This window comes from Dendrobates tinctorius, unplaced genomic scaffold, assembly GCF_039654945.1.
Source record: "Dendrobates tinctorius isolate UK_male_01 unplaced genomic scaffold, ASM3965494v1 ptg000003l, whole genome shotgun sequence".
Lineage (NCBI taxonomy): Eukaryota > Metazoa > Chordata > Amphibia > Anura > Dendrobatidae > Dendrobates > Dendrobates tinctorius.
Genome location: NW_027361671.1, coordinates 49,393,329 through 49,414,690, shown reverse-complemented (window position 1 = coordinate 49,414,690; position 21,362 = coordinate 49,393,329). Strand labels below are relative to the sequence as shown.

General features: G+C 41.5%; 1 protein-coding gene across 4 annotated transcripts in view; it reads left to right on the top strand.

The window, feature by feature from the left end:
• EPB41L4A (erythrocyte membrane protein band 4.1 like 4A) overlaps nt 1-21,362 on the top strand; it is a 591,957-nt gene that overhangs the window by 415,733 nt on the left and 154,862 nt on the right. For all 4 annotated transcript variants that reach the window (XM_073550667.1, XM_073550634.1, XM_073550632.1 and 1 more), the window contains one exon: nt 9,052-9,139. In XM_073550667.1, coding sequence (XP_073406768.1) covers nt 9,052-9,139 — 88 coding nt within the window. The remainder of the gene's footprint in view (nt 1-9,051; nt 9,140-21,362) is intronic.

The following is a 21,362-nucleotide window of genomic DNA, read 5'->3' as shown; positions in this document are numbered from 1 at the left end:
GTAGATTTTTACTATTTAATCTGATAGCATAATATAGGGCATGAGACCCTGATTCCAGGATGTGTCACTTACTAGGCTGTGTGTTGCAGTTTTAATATAAACAGTGTTTTATCAGTAGGATATTATTAACACTGCCAGATTACAGCTCACAGGACCAGCAGTCAGGCTAATCTGTGTAACCCCGCATCTTCCACTTCCTGACAACGCACAGTGTGTACAGGATGCTGCCAGTTAGGGATGTTGGTGAGTCACTACATCTCATACAATAGTAGTAGTGGTAGCCCAAAACAGGTAGGCTGCTCCCCTGGGAGCCAGAATGACAGCCCTGATCCGATATCACTGCAGAGCAAGTACAAGATAATTGAGCAGAGCAGATATAAGTGTGATTACATCTCACACCCTAAGAAACCTGCTCTAAGCTACTGTGGGGGGCATGTTCTTTTTCTGCTGTGTGTTGTTACCTGCTTATGATTGATCAGCATCATACAGGATGAAGAAGTACACGCTCTTAGTGAAAACTATCTGATGGCCACTTGGGAAAATAATCTAAAATTTATTGACTATGTATGTGTGAGGTGATGGGGAATATACTGCTGACCATCACCTACCATTAAAGGTTTGCATGTAATTTGTAGCTGTTCTACAGGGTGGGCCATTTATACGGATTCACCTAAATAATATGGGAATGGTTGGTGACCCAGATCGGCGCACTGAGTTTGCAGAATGGGCAAAATAAAAATTTGGAACAGTAACCTCCGTTTACACAGAACATTATGTTCAGTGATGAGGCAAACTTTTTTGGGTGGGCCATTTATATGGATACACCTAAATAAAATGGGAATGGTGACAGTTTTCTTGCATAAGGGTGTCTTGCATTGAAATCTACTGCAATGACCCGGGTACTGCGTTCACCAGACATCAACACAATTTCTATCCGCCCCTCACGTGTTAACCTCTGCTACATGTCAATGGCTGTAAACAAAGAGAAACTTGTAAATAACTCGTGAAACACTAAAGTTACGTTAAAACCAAGCACACCATTGTTTTTCTTTTGAAGTTCTCAATAAGTTTGATGTGTCACATGACCCTCTTCCCATTGAAAAAAATAAAGTTGGATCTAAAATGGCCGACTTCAAAATGGCCACCATAGTCACCACCCATCTTGAAAAGTTTCCCCCTTCCATATACTAATGTGCCACAAACGGGAAGTTGATATCACCAACCATTCCCATTTTATTTAGGTGTATCCATGTAAACGGCCCACCCTATATTTTATTAGTAATGGACATGGAGAATATTCTTGCCTGCACTACTTCCCACTGGCCACAGGAGGACGCTGTTTCCTCTGTAACTTGTCTATGACTCTGGCTTACTCTGGTTTGTGCAGGATTTTTATTCAGAGACCGTTACCCGGTTCTGTGAGGAGACATAGAAACGGAGATTCTGCTGGCAGAGACTGGTGTTATGTTAAATGGACTCTGTTCTGCTGGTTTGAACAGAGCCAGATGTAATCCCAGGCCAGTGAAAGCAGCTGGTCGGAAGTGCCTGATATGAAGGGGTTGGAAGAGCGAGGTGCTCCAAGGGGAAGTCGGTTGCTACAAGGGGACAAAGACCGCACCAGGCAGAGGATACTGTTCTAGTTTCACCGGCAGTGGAGATGTTTAGAGTGACAATATCCACAGGAAGTAGCGGAGCCGAAATTCCCAGGATCCAACATCCATGACACACCCAGAGGGCCCTCCAGAAAGTCCGCTGTGGTACCACACATCAGAGACTCGGCAGCCTTTTGGTCAAACAGCTGTCATCGCTCAGCTCTGTCAATTTTTTAGATTTTATCTGTACATAGCTATGTTTAATATGTTCGTTTTTTTTCTGATGTTGTGTTTATCCTGTTCATTTTTTGTAATTATTTCCCATATTTATTTTATTTTTACAGTATGGTTTGAGAAAGACCTATGGTTAGGGCGAAACGTAACCATATAGAATACACTTCTGGGATATTTTCTTGTAACTGCGTTGGAACACTATCTGGTGAATTGAAAAATAAAAAATAAAAATTTTTTTGCAAGAACAAGTCATTGCGAGTGCGACTGTCTCTTTTCGTGACTATTATTTGTGCATCATCCACACTCAGTCTGCACCTAACCAGCTAGAGTGCGCGTCTTTTTTCCTTTCTGCAGCTCTATAATGACACAGCGACCAGACACAGGTCGGTAAGTCCTGAGCTCAGGCCCACCCCGAGGATATTATGGTGGGCGCGTGCATGCACACACAGTTAGTTTAGTGCCAAACTCAGGCAGGTACAGGCACTTAAATGCATTAGTGCCCATCAGACTCAGCTTGCTGAACCACCAGAGACTTCCAGAAACTACAGCATTATAGGGGATCTACGGAGTATACAGAGGTGATCCGAGGAGCAGCCTATCGCAGTAACTTGGTCCTTAAAGTGGACACGACGGTGCATAATTCCATAACTGAGTTCTACCTGGGGGGGTTGAGAGTCTTCTTGTTATCTTGTAAGCTGCTCTGCTGCATCACCAATAGTAAATTATAGTAACATAGTCAACATTTCCGTGCCACTTCTGACCAGGTGTGTGAATTAACCTGTTAAATTTTGTTGGTTGATGGAAACATAATCATACTGATTTTAACAGTAAAAGTTAATTTGACAAGCTTAGTATTTACTGCTTTCCTTGTCTACAGCTTCACTGTATCCTGGGAAGCCCACCCCAGTTCAATGTTAGGGGCAAAAGGTTTTGAGTGAAAGCGATTTAATTGACCTTAGCATTTAGTGTGACTAGTTGTGTAAAGCTTCATAGACCTCTGAGGTGTATAGTGCCATGCTGGGAAGCCCATCAGCTTTTATAGGAGCCTACTATACCCCTGTATTACTAAAGATGTCATATTACAGACCATACTTGACTCTGGTGCACCATATGGCGACACGCAGCTTGTCTACAGCTCTTTATGAAGACTTTTTGCTGTGTGCAGGTTTTTTTTTTTCCTGTACGAGGCTGGAAGACACAACTGACTATGTTTGTCATGTAGAATAACAATCTGTGTTTTTTTTTCTAAGACTCAGAGGCAATTTATCACACCCTTCATTCTAATGTCTGAGGCCAAGGTAGTCTGTCATTACTTGTATTGTGCCTCCATCCTCTGTAGCACTTTACGTGGAGGAATATTGAGGTAAGCATTGTAAAAGCCTGCACTGGACTGATGGAGCAACGTATGAGACTTTCTGGAGGAGCCTGCAATATGTCATCTTTCGTTACTCTGAAACATGGCATATGTAGGTTACAACGCGTTTTCATCTTGTTTCCTAATATGTCCAGACAGGAACGTGTTCCTCTCTAGACAGATTAATATACTGTCTAGTATCTCTGAGTAATAAGCTGAGCCAGTACAATAATGATTTCGTAAAAATGCCAATATTTTCAATAAAATTAATAATGGATTCTTTTATTAACCTTCTCAATAGGACAAAACATTAAAGCGGTCACCAGATTTCATAATCCATTCCGCATGTATTATTACATAGATCTCTAAGACTTGATTATGCTGGTGTACTTGCTTTGAAAATTGTATGAGAATTGCATTATTCTTACTAAACCGGGACTTGCGTCTTTGAATATGCGGTTAGACAACGTTCGTAAACGATTGTACAGCCATTTTAAAGTTGATTTTTAAGGTAAATACACCAGCCTCATCAGGTGTAAAAGATCTGTATTGTGAAATCTGGTGACAGATCCACTTTAAAGGGAGTCTTTTTTCTTTTCCCTATTGTTACCCTCTTGTTGTAATTGTCTTGTCTTTCCCTCATAGAATATATGTGTGTCATCACAAGTTAAAATTCCCCTGCGAGGGAATGTTTTACAGCCTAATGTTCTTTTGAATTATAAAAATTTCAATAAAAAATATTTTGAAATTAAAGGGAATCTGTCACCCAAATTTTTGACATCTAATCTGAGAGCAGCATGATGTAGGAGCAGAAACCCTGATTCCAGTGATGTATCACCTTCTGGGCGGCTTGCTGTAGTTTCAATTAAATATATTTGATCAACATTATACTTTCACTAGAGGACTTGTGAACCTGCTGGTATGTAGCCCTCTATATTTAAAAGCTTAATACAACCCATCCTCCATCACTGATTGGCATCTTTCTGCCTATGCACAGGGTAGACACAGGGTAACATAGCAACATAGTTATTAAGGTTGAAGGAAGACTTTAAGTCCATTTAGTTCAACCCATATCCTATCATAACTTGCCCTAACATGTTGATCCAGAGGAAGGCAAAAAAAACCCATGTGGCAAACAGTAAGCTTCACATTGGGGAAAAAAATTCCTTCCCGACTCCACATACGGCAATTAGACTAGCTCCCTGGATCAACGCAATATCAAGGAAACTAGTGTATATACCCTGTAATATTATACTTTTCAAGAAAGGCATCCAGTCCCTTCTTAAATTTTAGTAGGGAATCATTCATTACAACATCATATGGCAGAGAGTTCCAGTCTCACTGCTCTTACAGTAAAGAATCCGCGTCTGTGAGTATGCTTAAACCTTCTTTCCTCCAGACGTAGAGGATGCCCCCTTGTCCCCGTCACAGGTCTAAGAGTAAAAAGATCATTAGAAAGGTCTTTGTACTGTCCCCGCATATACTGTATTTATACATTGTAATAAGATCACCCCTAAGCCTTCGATTTTCCAAACTAAATAACCCCAAGTGTAATAACCTGTCTTGGTATTGCAGACCCCCTAGTTCCCTAATAACCTTGGTCACTCTTCTCTGCACCCGCTCAAGTTCAGCTATGTCTTTCTTATACACCGGAGACCAGAACTGTACACTGTATTCTATGTGTGGTCGCACTAGTGACTTATATAAAGGTAAAATTATGTTCTCCTCATGAGTATCTATGCCTCTTTTAATGCATCCCATTATTTTAATTGCCTTTGCAGTAGCTGCCTGACACTGGCCACTAAATGTGATTTTGTTGTCCACCCAAACACCCTGGTCTTTTTCAGTGATATTTTTGCCCAGTGTTTTACAATTAGGCCGGCATCACACACAGCGAGATACGCAGGTTAAAACCAAGCTCTGGCGCCGGCACTTTGGAGCGGAGCGTGCAGCCGCACAGCAATACATGTAGCTGCACACTCCACTCCGGAGTGCCGGTGCCAGAGCTTGGTTTTAACCTGCGAGACTCGGCCGTATCTCGCTGTAGTGTGACTCCGTCCTTAAGCACATAATAACATCTTGTTCATTCTACCCAAGTGCATGACCTTACATTTATCCCCATTAAAGCTTATTTGCCATTTATCAGCCCAAGCTTCTAGTTTACATAAATCCTCCTGTAATATAAAATTGTCCTCCTCTGTATTGATTACCCTGCAGAGTTTAGTGTCATCTGCAAATTTTGAAATTCTACTCTCTATGCCCCCTACAAGGTCATTAATAAATATGTTAAGAAGTGGGCCCAAAACTGACCCCTGTGGTACCCTACTGCTAACCAGTCTGAGTGTTCTCCATTAATAACCACCCTTTGTTTCCTATCCCTGAGCCATCTCTTAACCCACTTACACATATTTTCCCCTATCCCCATTTTTCTCATTTTATGTATCAACCTTTTGTGTGGCACCGTAACAAAAGCTTTTGAAAAGTCCATGTACACCACAACCACTGCATTCCCTTGGTCCAGTCCGGAACTTACCTCTTCATAAAAGCTTATCAGATTAGTCTGACAGGAACGGTCCCTTGTAAACCCATGTTGATATTGGGTCATGAGGTTATTCTTCTCCAGATACTCCAGTATAGTATCTCTTAGAAAACCCTCCAGGATTTTACCCACAGTTGAGGTTAAACTTACTGGCCTATAATTTCCAAGTTCAGTTTTTGTCCCCTTTTTGAATATTGGCACCCTGTTATTATGGAATCTTTAAAGATTAAAAATAATGGTCTATCTATGACTGTGCTTAATTCCTGCAGTACTCGGGGGGTGTATCCCATCCGGGCCCGGGGATTTGTCAATTTTAGTGATTTTTAGACGCCACCGTACTTCCTGCTGGGTTAAGCAGGTGACATTTAATGGAGAATTTTTATTCCTGATCATATTATCCATCATGGGATTTTCTTGTGTAAATACTGTACTTTCTCTGGCAATGAATCTCGCTGTCTCAGTCTTTGCTATTTTGATTTGCTTTTTACAGAATTTATCTAATCTTCTGTATTTAATGCCTCACTACTACCTACGTCTCCCATTTTCTTTGTGTATTTTTATATCTCAGGATATCGTCCCAGTTAATTGCACCAAGATCATCGCTCATCCGTTGGAAATTTGCCTTCCTGAAGTTTAGTGTCCTTGTAACCCCTCTACTACACGTCTTATTAAAGAATACATGAAAACTTATTATTTTGTGATCACTATTACCTGTGACCCCCAACCCTTATATTTGATATGCGGTCGGGCCTGTTGGTTAATATTAGGTCTAGCAGTGCCCCCCCTCTTGTTGGGTCCTGAACCAATTGTGAAAGGTAATTGTCTCTCATAGTAGTCAAAAACCTATTACCTTTGCTGGAACTGCAGGTTTCGGTTCCCCAATGTATTTCAGGGTAGTTGAAGTCCCCCATAATAATGACTTCTCCTTGAGTCGCAGCTTCATCTATTTCCTTGATGAGGATATTCTCTGTTGCTTCCATTATTTTTGGAGACTTATAACAAACCCCTATCAGTAATTTATTATTTTTCCCCCTCCCCTTATCTCTACCCACAGGGACTCTACATTTTCATTAGATTCATATATATATTATCACGCAGGATGGGTTTTAAGGATGATTTTACATATAAACACACACCTCCCCCTCGTTTATTTGTTCGGTCATTTCTGAACAGACTATAGCCCTGTAAATTAACCGCCCAGTCCTGGCTCTCATCCAGCCATGTCTCAGATATCCCCACCATGTCATAATTATGCTCCAACAACATTAACTCCAATTCCTCCATTTTGTTGGCTAGACTTCTGGCATTAGTATACATGCACTTTATGTATCTCTCTCTACCTCTATTCTTTCTTAAATTATTAACTGTTCTAACCCCACCCACCATGCCACCCCCAATTTCATTATTTGTGCCCAGGTCTCTATCTGCACTGTCTTCCACCCCTTCCCTAGTTTAAACACTCCTCCAACCTTCTAGCCATTTTCTCCCCCAGCACAGCTGCACCCTCGCCATTGAGGTGAAGCCCGTCCCTAGCGTAGAACCTGTAGCCAACTGAGAAGGGTAGACAGAAAGCTTCCAATCAGTGTTGTGGGTGGGGTTATACAAAGCTCAATAAGAGAACTGCTAGATCTGCAGCAGTTAAAAAATTGATTTTATGGCAAAAAAACACACGCAGCCCAGTAAGTGTTTCATCACTAGAATCCGGGTCTCTGCTCCTGCATAGTGTTGCTCTTAGATGGTCTAGCTAAAATCTGATGAGATTACTTTTAATCTCAAAATGAATGTTATGTTCTGTATCTGTACACATGTAATCTTCACTTATTTTAACTCTCTCCCTCTGAAGTATAGAAAATTTAATTTTTTTACGCAATCCTAGGATTCCCAATTGTCAGTTCATACATGTAGTTTAGGAAGTGTCAAAGAACCATTGTACTTGAATCCTCTGAATTCATTTTAAGACATGTTATGTTTTTTATTTTTTTTTATAAGGATATCCCACATCGCCACAATTACTTACATTATGTTTGCAAGTTTAGTATGATGTTTTGGGTACGTGTGTTATGTCCGGTGTAAGGACATACAGTCCTCAGAGGTTCTACATTTGCTCTTCTTGGCCAGAGAAGATGTGTTCTTGCAATAGTCTGTGCATTGAAGTTGATCTCGGATAGAACGGTTTCCACCTTGCTACTTATTAGTCTTATTCTAATTAAAGGTTAAGAAATGTTTCCTGGGATGTTTTCCAAAGTTCATCATTATGTGGATAAGGACATAAAAAGTTTAAAATTTGTTGTTTATAAACAAATCTGAAATTTTCCAAAAATTAAAAAAAAAAAAAACGCAAGACACATTGACCTAAATTTACCACCAGCATAAAGTATAATGTGTCACAAAAGCATTCCGAGAATTACTGAAATATAAGCGTGCCAAAGTTATTACTATATAAAGTGACTCATGTCAGATTTAGAAAAATGGGGCCTGGTCACGAAAGCCCAAACTGGCTGCCGCAGAAAGGATTGAATTATTTTTGTGTTTCTGTAGTTGCTCAGTTTAGATTAATTGCTTACCTGGCGACGTTCCTGATTGCTTCTTGTCTGCAGCTCCTTGTGTTGTCAGTTCTGTACTGTGAAGCGACTGTGATGAGCAAGATAAGCGGTGTACTTACTGTGACCTGTGTGTGTGCTACTCATGTAAATGTCTGATCTATCAGCAAACCTTCTTTGTGCCTAAAGGCCTTATTTCAGTCCAGACGACTGTAGTAAAATTGCCATCATTAGTGGAAATTCCTGGTCTGTATATAAATTTGTTAAAGGGGGGTATTCCAGGCTTGGGACACAGTCTGCCGTCACTCTGTGACCACAGACAGCCGGATTGTGACCACATGCGGTGCAGTGTTCCCATTGCGAGCGTGTGGTCACATGACTGCATTTCTGTGATTTGCCCGCTTGCAGTCACATGCCAACTAGACTCATCTGGCTTCTCAATTCACTTATATTGAGAGAAGCCAAACATGTCTAGTTGGTCTGAAATCGCCATCTTCAAAGGGACTTTTGAGACTTTATAATAACAGCAGTGGTGCGTCCCACTCATTTCTTGTCTATATGATTTATATACAGGATATAATCGTGCAATGTACGCTTCTTGTAGGAACAAGCACATTAGGAGGCATCTTATGAAATAAAAAAAGTTTCATATTTTGCGATTCTCTACAGCGCTACTAGATGCAAAGCTAAGCTTGGGAGTCCCATCTTCTTGATGCGATTTCAGATTGATGATCATCTGCAGATGAAAACATTTTTACTAATGATATTTTTTTTTGCTTTCTTTTTCTATAGGAGTCAGGTCCCTGCTGTAGCGGAATCCAATTATTTGTCAGTGGCCAAATCTCTTGAAATGTATGGCGTTGACCTGCACCCCGTCTATGTAAGTGGGAATGAAAAGAAAATTCTCTACTTTTTATGTGTGCATAATGAAGATGGCGAGCATAGAAACGAGAGATGATGGAATCGACTGGCAGGAATGTGGGGGCTCTGAGGACCACCACCTAGCCACCGGCAGCTCTTGCTCCTCTTTAGGTTAGCTAGAACATCATTGAGGTGTGACGCACCAGCCCGCCTAATCAAAAGAGGACACAGGGATGCCGGCACGTAGAAGGCAATTGTCCAGGGCTGCCAGGGCTGTAATTAGAGAGTGAATATTTACGATGCTATCCCTTGTTGGTCCTCTTTTCTCCTTCTAGAACTGCTTCGGCATTTAAAACGGTCTTCTTTGCAAAGTTGGGATTTGCGTTTATTGTGGGTTAGGGAACTGAAGTTGAGATGCTTTGTCTGTTTTATACTATAGAATTATTATGTTAATCATGTTATTTGAAAGAAGGAAAAATTAGTTTTTAAAATAAAAGGATTTGATTTGAAAACATTTTGAAATTATTTTTTTTTAACTTGAAAAAGATGCCAGTACGGCATAGAAACGCACTGTCCAAAAGATCCTTTATCTACTATTTTTGCAGCAAGTTCTTTAACCAGTGCTTCCAGCCATGCAGCCGATTTTAGTGTTTTGTTTTTTTTTTTTCTTCTGGTGATTTTTTATTTTGATGAAGAGTGCATATATACATTTGGACTTTGACTATTAAATATGAAATTATATGTCCTTGTTTCCGACACGTGTGGTATGTTTTGTGTTACGAACCCCACATGTATCCATTATAACCTGTGCTGTCCATGTTTTTGCATGGACTGTATGTACTTGAAAAATGCAGAGACATCATCATTTTTTTCCAGCATGGTTGACATGGGCCAATACAAATCTATGGGTCCATGAAAACCACGTACAGTACATGGATGGTGTCTATGTGCTATGTGCTGTCCATATTTAACATTGCAAAGTATCGGAGAAGGTTTGTAATGTATTTCTTTTTTTATCCATCTGTGAAAAGCACAGATGACACACTGATGGTAAAAACGGACACACGGGTGACACACTGATGGAAAACACTCATGACACTGGTACCGGTTCTCCACGTATGTGTTTTATACGATGGCCTAAGGGTACCGTTACACCTAGCGATGCACCAGCGATCCCGACCAGCGATATGACGCGGTCAGGATCGCTGGTGCATCGCTAGGTGGTCGCTAGTGAGCTGCCACACAGGCAGATCTCACCAGCGACATCGCTGGGGACAGGGATCGCTACTTACCTGTCGGACGAGGCGATCCTGCGTCCTCCCGCCCGGCTCCACGCGTCGCTCGTCGTCACAGCAAGAAGCGCCGCAGGAAGCTGACGACGAGAAATGATCCAGGAGCATCTCGCGCGATCAGCGATAACCAGCGGGGGAGCCGGTCGGAGGTAAGTATCACATGCAGCGATATCGCTAGCAATATCGCTATAACGTCACAAAATCGGTGACTTTACAGCGATATTGCTAGTGATATCGCAGTGTGTAATGGGGGATTAAGTTGTGAGGCCTAGGTTGGTCAAGTTTGATGGACAAGGTGAAGTTGGAGTTTGTTAGGACCAAAGTACATGAGCGTCAGCAAGTATTGTAGTAAACGCCTGTCTTGATTTTGTCAGACTCTTTCTGTTGCATGTTGTATAGTAAGGTGACAGCTTTTATAAGTGGCCACTGCAGATGCTTCATTCTTTCTTGGATGCCATGAAGAGCCAAGAGTGATCAAGTGCAGAGTGGGGTGAATGACTTGTGTGTCTTTAGTCAAAATGCATATGTAATGAACTTGTGCGACCCGTTGTCTTAAAGGGTTTTTCCCACAAGCAAAGTACATTTTATTCAATAGATCTTGGAATAATAATAACTTCCACAATTAGATGTGTTTTAAATTAAATGCTCCTCTGCTGAGATAATCTTATAAATGTGCCCCTGCTGTGTGCTGTGTAATAGCTGTGTCTGACCATACAGGAGCATGGGCTGATCACACCACATCTCCTGAGCGGGGGGGGGAAGTAGTCAGATGTTACAACATGGGATCACAACTGATTCTTTCTTTAAAAACAGGCAAGGAAATGTTTTACTTCATAGAAAGAATCATTTGTGATTCCCTGCTGTAATGTCTGTATACTCTTTTGCTTCCTCCCCTGCCCAGGAGCTGTGGTATGATCAGCCCATGTTCCTGCACGGTCAGACACAGCCACTAAACAGTACACAGCAGGGGCACATTTATAAGATTATTTCAGCACATGAACATTTTTTTATCCAATTGTGGAATTTATTATTTCAAAATCTGTTGATTAAATTGAATTTTTATTCGTAGGAAAGTCCCTTTAAGGAAACTAATGTGTGAAGAGAAAAGCAGTATGTTCAACCCGACTTACCCCAAACACTGCACCAGACTTGAGCGGAAAGTCAGTGTTCGGCGTTCAGGCACAAACAGCGACTCTGCGGTATGAGCGCCGATCATTTCTGTCCGGGTTCGCCCATCTCTACACATTGGTATATAGAGGGTTTATGGGAATATAAAGGGTGTAATGTGTCTAATATATGTGTAATCTATTTGTATTTGGGATTTTTTACAGGCGTTTGTCAGGCTCTTTCACATAAAACATAAACAAGCAAAAATATCTTTATTTTTTGCCCAGCTTGTGAAGAGCACAGAAGAAAGGAAAGAGGAAAGCCTTTATTTTAGAGTGATAAGTGTTAGAAGTGCTAAATTAGTCTCTATTCTCTGAAAAAAATGATATTTCTTCTTTCCAAGTAATTTTCTTTGTTGTTTATCTATCGGCCTAGAACGACTATTTTGAGCTTCTGCTTAAAAACAAATAAGAAAAAACCAGCAGTAATTGAACCTAAACCGGAGAACTATTATCTCTTTGCCATGTTTAAATGTGTAATAGTGGTGCAAATATTTATTTTCACTAGAACAGACTGTTTTGGGATTATAACGCTATAGATATTTGTCAGATTTATTATTAACTTTAAATGGGTTTTCCCCTTTTTTATTTTTTTTTAATAAATAATTTATGGCCATGTTGAAAATAATAAAATGTATCTGCTGCTTATCCCCCAGGGCAAGCGCTGTGTCTCCACCACTGCTTCAGTGATTGTGTATAGGCTGGAATGTTGACGCCATGTTGAAGTGCTGTAGCCGTTCATTGGGCCTAGCGGATTTACTGATGTGAATTAATCAAGACGCTGAGCCCAGTGATTGGCTGCAGCGCTGTAGATGTGAAGTCACTGCTACAACCTGTTTACTTTCACTGTAGCAGTGACAGAGACTCTGTGCTGGACCTCGGGAGAGTCAGTACCAGCTGATTTGATTATTTTGTACATGGCCATATGGATTTAGTTAGAAATTTTAACCTAAAATTGCACAGTTTAAAAAGAGGTTCCATAAAATTTCCCAATTTTTTGCTTTTTGTTTTGCCAATTCAGTTTAATAAATCCAGCTATAAGCACACTTTTAGACTTGTGTATCAAGGGCATATAAAAAAAAAACATTTTAAATTCACCCCATTTATAAATATTAGGCATAGTGATTAGTCAATCATTTATATACCGTACTCTTAGAGCTCGGCATTGTTCCACTCCTCTGGTGTTGTACGAATGTTTTAATAACTGGGTATTACCATTGCACCTGTCAATAGGGTTTTCTCTACAAAGTTCAACACTGTGTGAGCAGTATCAGAGTGCTTCTGACATTACCCCATTAATAAGGGAATGGTAAATAGGCCTCTAATTCAGACGTCTGTCTCACGGTCCGTTTTCTGACTGCGATGCACAGATGGCCACAGGTCTCTTGACCTGAACTTGATAACCTTATTAATGAGGACCATAATACATGGACGTCTGAATGAGGCCTTTTTCATATATTTCCAGTGGGAGAAATAGAAGAATGGAACAAAACAGAGTTCTAAGTTCTAAACTGAATGTTCTGCCCCAATAAAGTAAATAAACTTCTACTCCCCTGCCATGCTGGCTCCATCCGAGCGGTGTCAGCACTCGCAGTCCCGGTGCTGTGATGCGATGTTGTGACACCCACCTCCTGTCAAAATGAACATGAATAAGAGGGATCAGCTGCAGCCCGGACTTCCACTTCATGTTCAGTTTGTCCAAAGGCGGAGACAGTGATGCCAGCGCTGATTGGGCTCCGGGCATCACATTCATTCCACCGCATCACAGCACCGGGACTGCAAGTGCCGACACCGCTAGAATGGAGCCATGATGGGAGGTTAGTATTAATATTAATTTTATCAGGGGGCCAAACATTTAGTTTAAGAAGGGGTTGTCTTAGTAGCGGATAACCCCTTTAACGTGAACTGCGTTACTACTACACTATAGCAGTCACATTGCATGGGTTTAGCAACTGACACTTGAAGGGGCTGCAACTGCCTTTTTCATTGTTGGCATGAATCAGAATTGTCAACTTTTTTTTTTCCTGGACTGCTTATAAAAAAAAAAACCAGTCAACATTTTTTATGTACACATTGGAAAACTACAATAAATCACATTGTATGACTTTTACATAATTCATTTGCATTGTATTGCATAAGCTAAATATTTGATACAATAGGAAAGCAGAACTTAATATTTGGTACAGAAACCTTTGTTTCCAATTACAGAGGTCAGCCGGTTCCTGTAGTTTTTGACCAAGTTTGCACACACTGCCGCAGGGATTTTGTCACATTCCTCTATACAGATCTTCTCCAAATCTTTCAGATTTCAGTGCTTTCGCTGGGCAACATTGAGTTTCAGCTCCCTCCAAAGATTTTCTATTGGGTTAAGGTCTGGAGACAGGCTAGGCCACTCCAGGACCTTGAAATGCTTCTTACAGAGCCACTCCTTAGTTGCCCTGGCTGTGTATTTCTGGTCATTGATATGCTGGAAACCCAGCCAAGACCCATCTTCAATGCTCTTACTACTGAAAGGAGGTAACATACATAGTGACATAGTTATTAAGGTTGAAGGAAGACTTTCAGTCCATCTAGTTCAACCCATATCCTAACCTAACATGCCCTAACATGTTGATCCAGAGGAAGGCAAAAAAAAACCCATGTGGCAAACAGTAAGCTTCATATTGGAGAAAAAAATTCCTTCCCAACTCCACATACGGCAATCAGACTAGCTCCCTGGATCAATGCATTATAAGGAAACCTGTGTATATAACCTGTAATATTATACTTTTCAAGAAAGGCATCCAGTCCCTTCTTAAATTTTAGTAGGGAATCACTCATTACAACATCATATGGCAGAGAGTTCCATAGTCTCACTGCTCTTACAGTAAAGAATCCGCGTATGTGAGTATGCTTAAACCTTTTTTCCTCCAGACGTAGAAGATGCCCCCTTGTCCCCGTCACAGGTCTAAGAGTAAAAAGATCATTAGAAAGGTCTCTGTATTGTCCCTGCTTATATTTTATACATTGTAATAAGATCACCCCTAAGCCTTCGATTTTCCAAACTAAATAACCCCAAGTGTAATAACCTGTCTTGGTATTGCAGACCCCCCAGTTCTCTAATAATCTTGGTCGCTCTTCTCTGCACCCGCTCCAGTTCAACTATGTCTTTCTTATACACCGGACACCAGAACTGTATACAGTATTCTAAGTGTGGTCGCACAAGTGACTTATATAGAGGTAAAATTATGTTCTCCTCTTTTAATGCATCCCATTATTTTATTTGCCTTTGCAGCAGCTGCCTGACTCTGGCCACTAAATGTGAGTTTGTTGTCCACCCATACACCCAGGTATTTTTCAGTGACCGTTTTGCCCAGTGTTTTAAAATTAAGCACATAATTATACATCTTGTTCGTTCTACCCAAGTGCATGACCTTACATTTATCCCCATTAAAGCTCATTTGCCATTTATCAGCCCAAGCTTCTAGTTTACATAAATCCTCCTGTAATATAAAATTGTCCTCCTCTGTATTGATTACCCTGCAGAGTTTAGTGTCATCTGAAAATATTGAAATTCTACTCTCTATGCCCCCTACAAGGTCATTAATAAATGTGTTAAAAAGAAGCTGGCCCAATACTGACCCCTGTGGTACCCCACTGCTAACCGTCACCCAGTCCGAGTGTGCGCCATTAATGACCACCCTTTGTTTCCTGGTATTGTCTAAAATCTCAATTCGGTGCAATCGTCCTCTCCCCTTTGCAGAAAAGCACCCCTAAAGTATGATATATTCCCCACCATGCTTCATCATGCCTCCTATCAATCTACGCCTCCTATTTTAAATACTGTGCTTGAGCAGTTAATAATGATGTCTTTTAAAAAGCAAAAAAATTAACTCTAGCAAAATGGCGGCAGCGCATTCACAGTCACATCTATTGCTTGCCTCTAGATGCTACTGCGCATGCGCCACCACCATTTTGCTGGAGCCAAATTTTTTTCTCCAACAAAATGGTGTCGACGGCACATGCGCAGTAGCATCTGTCTGCAAGGCATGCTCTCAATCTGCGCAAGTGCAGCCCACCAGCCGAATTTGGCTCCAGCAAAATGGCAGTGGCGCATGTGCTGTAGCAACTATATAGGCAAAGCAAGTTGCTGGAGTTAATTATTATTTTTTTTAAACAGTCCACAATATCAACTGCGCAAATGCATTATTTAAAATAGGAGGCAGGCTTAGTGACCTGTCATTTAAGCCCAGAATGATGATGAGGCCAGAGCACGAAAAAAAAGAGAATCCCACTGTCCCGCTCCTGAACACGAGCATCTCATTAACTCAAGACATCTAACACTGATTGCACAAGAACAAGAAGATGGATTTCTTCAACCGATATATTATTTTAATCAGTGTAACAGCGCCAACCTGACAATACCTGTAATTTACTTGGCAAAATCATGATGACCGGTTCTCTTTAATGCTAGTTTCACACTTGCGTTAGGAGGCACAGCACATGGCCCCCCGTGCAGCTCTACCCCCTGCCGCGCCCCCTCTGGTCAGCTCCTCCTATGGGCGCATGACGCTGCATGCGACCTGCGTACTCTATCATTAGCATTGGGTACGCAGGCCGTGCGCTGGTATGATTTTGACGCCGCATGCACACCAAAATGCAACACGGTGCGTTTGGCGCACATCGGCGCACCGTCAAAATCATACCAGCGCACGGCCTGCGTACCCAATGCCAACGATAGGGTATGCAGGTCACATGCAGCGTTATGCGCCCATAGTAGGAGCTGACTGGAGGGGGCACGGCAGGAGGCGGAGCTGCACGGCGGCCGTGCCCTGCGCCTCCTAACGCAAGTGTGAAAATAGCGTAAGTCTCTTACAATATGACAACACATTAAAGGGTTTGTCCTTCCTGATGTGAGTGTTTGCCCTGTGAAAATAAAAACACTAATACTCGCCTCCTGTGCCTGCGCTGTTCCACTGGTGTCAGGACTCGTGTTCCTGGGGCTCTAGTGCAGTTGTTACATTACGCTCTGCGCACTCTGGGTGAAGTTTAACCCGTGTGCATCATACCGCCATATTGCTTGTCTGCCACCACTTAGCAGCAGTTATACCACCTACTGCACGGTGGACCCCGAGCGGCGAACGCACTTTATTATTTTATTTAGTGCGTTCCGTCGTTCCTAAAAAATATGGGCAAAAGAACACAGACATTAGACAGAGGAAGATTAAAAAAAAGTGTTATGGACAGACGAATCCAAGTTTGGGGTGATTGGATCACACAGAAGAATATTTGTGAGACACAGAACAACTGAAAAGATGCTGGAAGAGTGACGCCATCTGTCAAGCATGGTGGAGGTAATGTGATGGTCTGGGGTTGCTTTGGTGCTGGTAAAGTGGAAGATTTGTACAAGGTAAAAGGGATTTTGAATAAGGAAGGCTATCACTCCATTTTGCAATGCCATGTCATACCCTGTGGACAGCGCTTGATTGGAGCCAATTTCATTCTACAACAGGACAATGACCCAAAGCACACCTCCAAATTATGCAAGAACTATTTAGGGAAGAAGCAGGCAGCTGGTATTCTATCTGTAATGGAGTGGCCAGCGCAGTCACCAGATCTCAACCTCATTGAGCTGTTGTGGGAGCAGCTTGACCGTAAGTGCCCATCAAGCCAAACCAACTTGTGGGAGGGGCTTCTGGAAGCATGGGGTAAAATTTCTCCAGATTATCTCAGCAATTTAACTGTTAGAATGCCAAAGGTCTGCATTGCTGTAATTGCTGCAAAGGAAGCATTCTTTGACGAAAGCAAAGTTTGAAGGAGAAAATTATTATTTCAAATAAAAATCTTTTTTTCCGAACCTTGTCAATGTCTGGACTAGATTTTAAATTCATTTGGCAACTCATTTGATTAATGAAAGTAAAAGTATGAGTTTTCATGAATAACACAAAATTGTCTGGGTGACCCCAAACTTTTGAACGGTAGTGTAGTTATCAATTTTCACAGCTAATCATTAAAGGAATCTGTGGGGTTAACGTGCTTGGTACAAATCTAGATAAGTTCCCTGACAGGAGTAGTTTCTGGGGGATTACTATTTTGGCAGCTCAGGGTCTCAATTTGCATTCCAAAGCGAAATAACCCAGCACTTTGAAGCCAGCTCTTCAGCAGATACTGTATGTGCTGTGTGAAATATCCGAGGTGATCTTATAGTCGTCGCTCACAGTATAGTGATTGGTGCTGTGAGTCTAGCCATTGCGTATGCCTGCATGACTGAAAACCGGTGGCTCCCAGGAAGAAATAAATTCATTTTCTCCCAGTAGCCACACTTTCTGTGAGGCAGCTAGGCACCATTGTAACACTGTTTACCTGCAAATAAATCCTGTGTCTGCAGGTAAATGGGGTTTTCGAGGTGACAGTCACTCTAATGGGTTAACTGTACATTCTAGGTGGACAATATGGTCCTTGACAGAATAAATTAATGAAAAATATTTATTGATATCTTAAAGCACAGAATACTATTTGCAGTCAGAACGGGTTCATCCCTTACTGTAGTTCCGGAATTGTATTACAACATTTCACTATGTGTAAAGAGATATTGGACCGTTTCTCGTGTACAACTCCTCCATTTCTTAGAAGGATGAAAGACCTAGAAATCTGTTTCATATACATTCCAGAAACTACTATAAAGCTGTGCAGATGATTAGCTCTACGAACTTTTGAGGCCAATGTAGGCATTTGATATCACTGTAACAGCTGCAACATTAGCGACCTCTATGAAGGTTTCGTTTTAGAGGATTTCCAGTAACACCGTGGTGCATCCACTGTGCTGCTAATTTGCCTTTCAACACCACTGATCTCTGACATTCCCTTCCAAATTAGAAACTAGTGAAGAAGTGCTGTGAATTGGTTGCTAAAAAGCAACTGAGGGGTCTTCAAACCTCTATGGAGGGAATCTCCACAGAGATTGAGATTTTTCTGTACAGTTAAGGATTCAAGAATAGTTCTGACACCATTTATGATAGTTTCCTCTATTCTATCAAACAAGGCCTCATACCACTTGACCATAATTTAGCCAGCCATGATTATCTGCATAATTCTGTGTTCAATATCATTAGTACATAATATGAAATATTGGGAAACTGCATTATGGTGAAACTTCTCCAAAAGACCACCACTTTCAGAAGACTTGTATCATAATTTGCATAATTACATCGTTTTTGAGAGGACCGTATTTCAAGAGGAGGAGGGATCATGTCGATATTTTCTCCTGTGATGCCATCTTAAAAATGTTCCTCAGGGGTGGGACAGACAATTCTGCTTCTCAAGGCAATGTCTTCAAAATGAACCTCAAAGGCTGCAGCAGTCACAATTATATCTGTTTGGTGAGGTCTTATGCTATTTGGACTTGTTACCATACAGATTATTTTCCTCAATAAACAGTAAAGCACCTAAGAGGCAGCCATCTCTGTCTTTCCTCTACAAATAGGACTGTTCATTCATAAGTGACTTAAAGGGCATGGTAGCAATTTTAAGCTTTTAGAAGTATTAAAATGTTCCTCTAGACCACGGGTCCCCAACCTGTAGCTCAAGAGCCACATGTGGCTCACGGGCTCATTATGTTTGGCTCGCGGCTGTCTGCCAGCTAGATGTATTAGCACTGGGTGTAGCAAACAGCTACCGTTAGGTCCATATATATTTGGACAGAGACATTTTTCTAATTTTGGTTCTAGACATTACCACAATGAATTTTGAACAAAACAATTCAGATGCAGTTGAAGTTTAGACTTTCATCTTTCATTTGAGGGTATCCACATTAAAATTGGATGAAGGGTTTAGGAGTTTCAGCTCCTTAACATGTGCCACCCTGTTTTTAAAGGGACCCAAAGTAATTGGACAGATTAAATAATTGTAAATAAAATGTTCATTTCTAGTACTTGGTTGAAAACCCTTTGTTAGCAATGACTGCCTGAAGTCTTGAACTCATGGACATCACCAGGTGCTGTGTTTCCTCCTTTTTGATGCTCTGCCAGGCCTTCACTGCGGTGCTTTTCAGTTGCTGTTTGTTTGTGGGCCTTTCTGTCTGAAGTTTAGTCTTTAACAAGTGAAATGCATGCTCAATTGGGTTGAGATCAGGTGACTGACTTGGCCATTCAAGAATATTCCACTTCTTTGCTTTAATAAAATCCTGGGTTGCTTTGTCTTTATGTTTTGGGTCATTGTCCATCTGTAGTATGAAACGACGACCAATCAGTTTGGCTGCATTTGGCTGGATCTGAGCACACAGTATGGCTCTGAATACCTCAGAATTCATTCGGCTGCTTCTGTCCTGTGTCACATCATCAATAAACACTAGTGACCCAGTGCCACTGGCAGCCATGCATGCCCAAGCCATCATACTGCCTCCGCCATGTTTTGCAGATGATGTGGTATGCTTTGGATCATGAGCTGTACCACGCCTTCGCCATACTTTTCTTCCCATCATTCTGGTAGAGGTTGATCTTGGTTTCATCTGTCCAAAGAATGTTCTTCCAGAACTGTGCTGGCTTTTTTAATGTTTTTTAGCAAAGTCCAGTCTAGCCTTTTGATTCTTGATACTGTGAGAATCATGTGGGAATAGTGGATGAGGGCAGGTATATCTCGCCCAGATTCCTTTCCTATGTGGCCTAGTCTGGTCAGTATCGCACCTGCTTACTAATGGATAATGGGAGGTGGATATAAAAGGATGCAAGGTGGTTGTGTGAGTGTCTCAGCCTGGGAACACAGAGAGCCTGTCTGTGTGAGAGACACACACGTGAGTGGAAGCAGTGCCCACTGCAACTGTGGTTTGGCTGGACGGGAGAAGCCCGCCAGTTGGTAGTTAGGTTGTCCATTGTTTAGTTAGTGCCGGACAGGCAAGGATTTGTTTTATGTTTTATTTCCTTTTGCATTGCTTTCACCGTTAATAAACCTGACCCAGGGTCAGTTATACACGAATCCCAGCTCTGCGCCTGAGTTTCATGCTGAATGCACGTGACCTTTGACCCCAGCAAAGGCGATCCCGGAGTGTTTTATCACAATACTTATGAGTGGCTTACACCATGCAGTGAACCCTCTGTATTTACTTTCATGCAGTCTTCTCTTTATGGTAGATTTGGATATTGATACGCCTACCTCCTGGAGAGTGTTGTTCACTTGGTTGGATGTTGTGAAGGGGTTTCTCTTCACCATGGAGATTATTCTGTGATCATCCACCACTGTTGTCTTCCATGGCCACCCAGGTCTTTTTGCATTCATGAGTTCACCAGTGCTTTCTTTGTCAGGATGTACCAAACTGTAGATTTTGCCACTCCTAATGTTGTAGCAATGTCTCAGATGTTTTTTTTCTGTTTTGCAGCTTAAGGATGGCTTGTTTCACCTGCATGGAGAGCTCTTTTGACCGCATATTTCCTTCACAGCAAAACCTTCCAAATGCAAGCACCACACCTCAAATCAACTCCAGGCCTTTTATCTGCTTAATTGAGAATGACATAACTAAGGGATTGCCCACACCTGTCCATGAAATAGCCTTGGAGTCAATTGTCCAATTACTTTTGGTCCCTTTAAAAACAGGGTGGCACATGTTAAGGAGCTGAAACTCCTAAACCCTTCATCCAATGTGGATACCCTCAAATGAAAGCTGAAAGTCTGAACTTCAACTGCATCTGAATTGTTTTGTTTAAAATTCATTGTGGTAATGTCTAGAACCAAAATTAGAAAAATGTTGTCTGTCCAATTATATATGGACCTAACTGTATTAAAAACAGATCTCTAGATGGTGACTTTTGTGTGT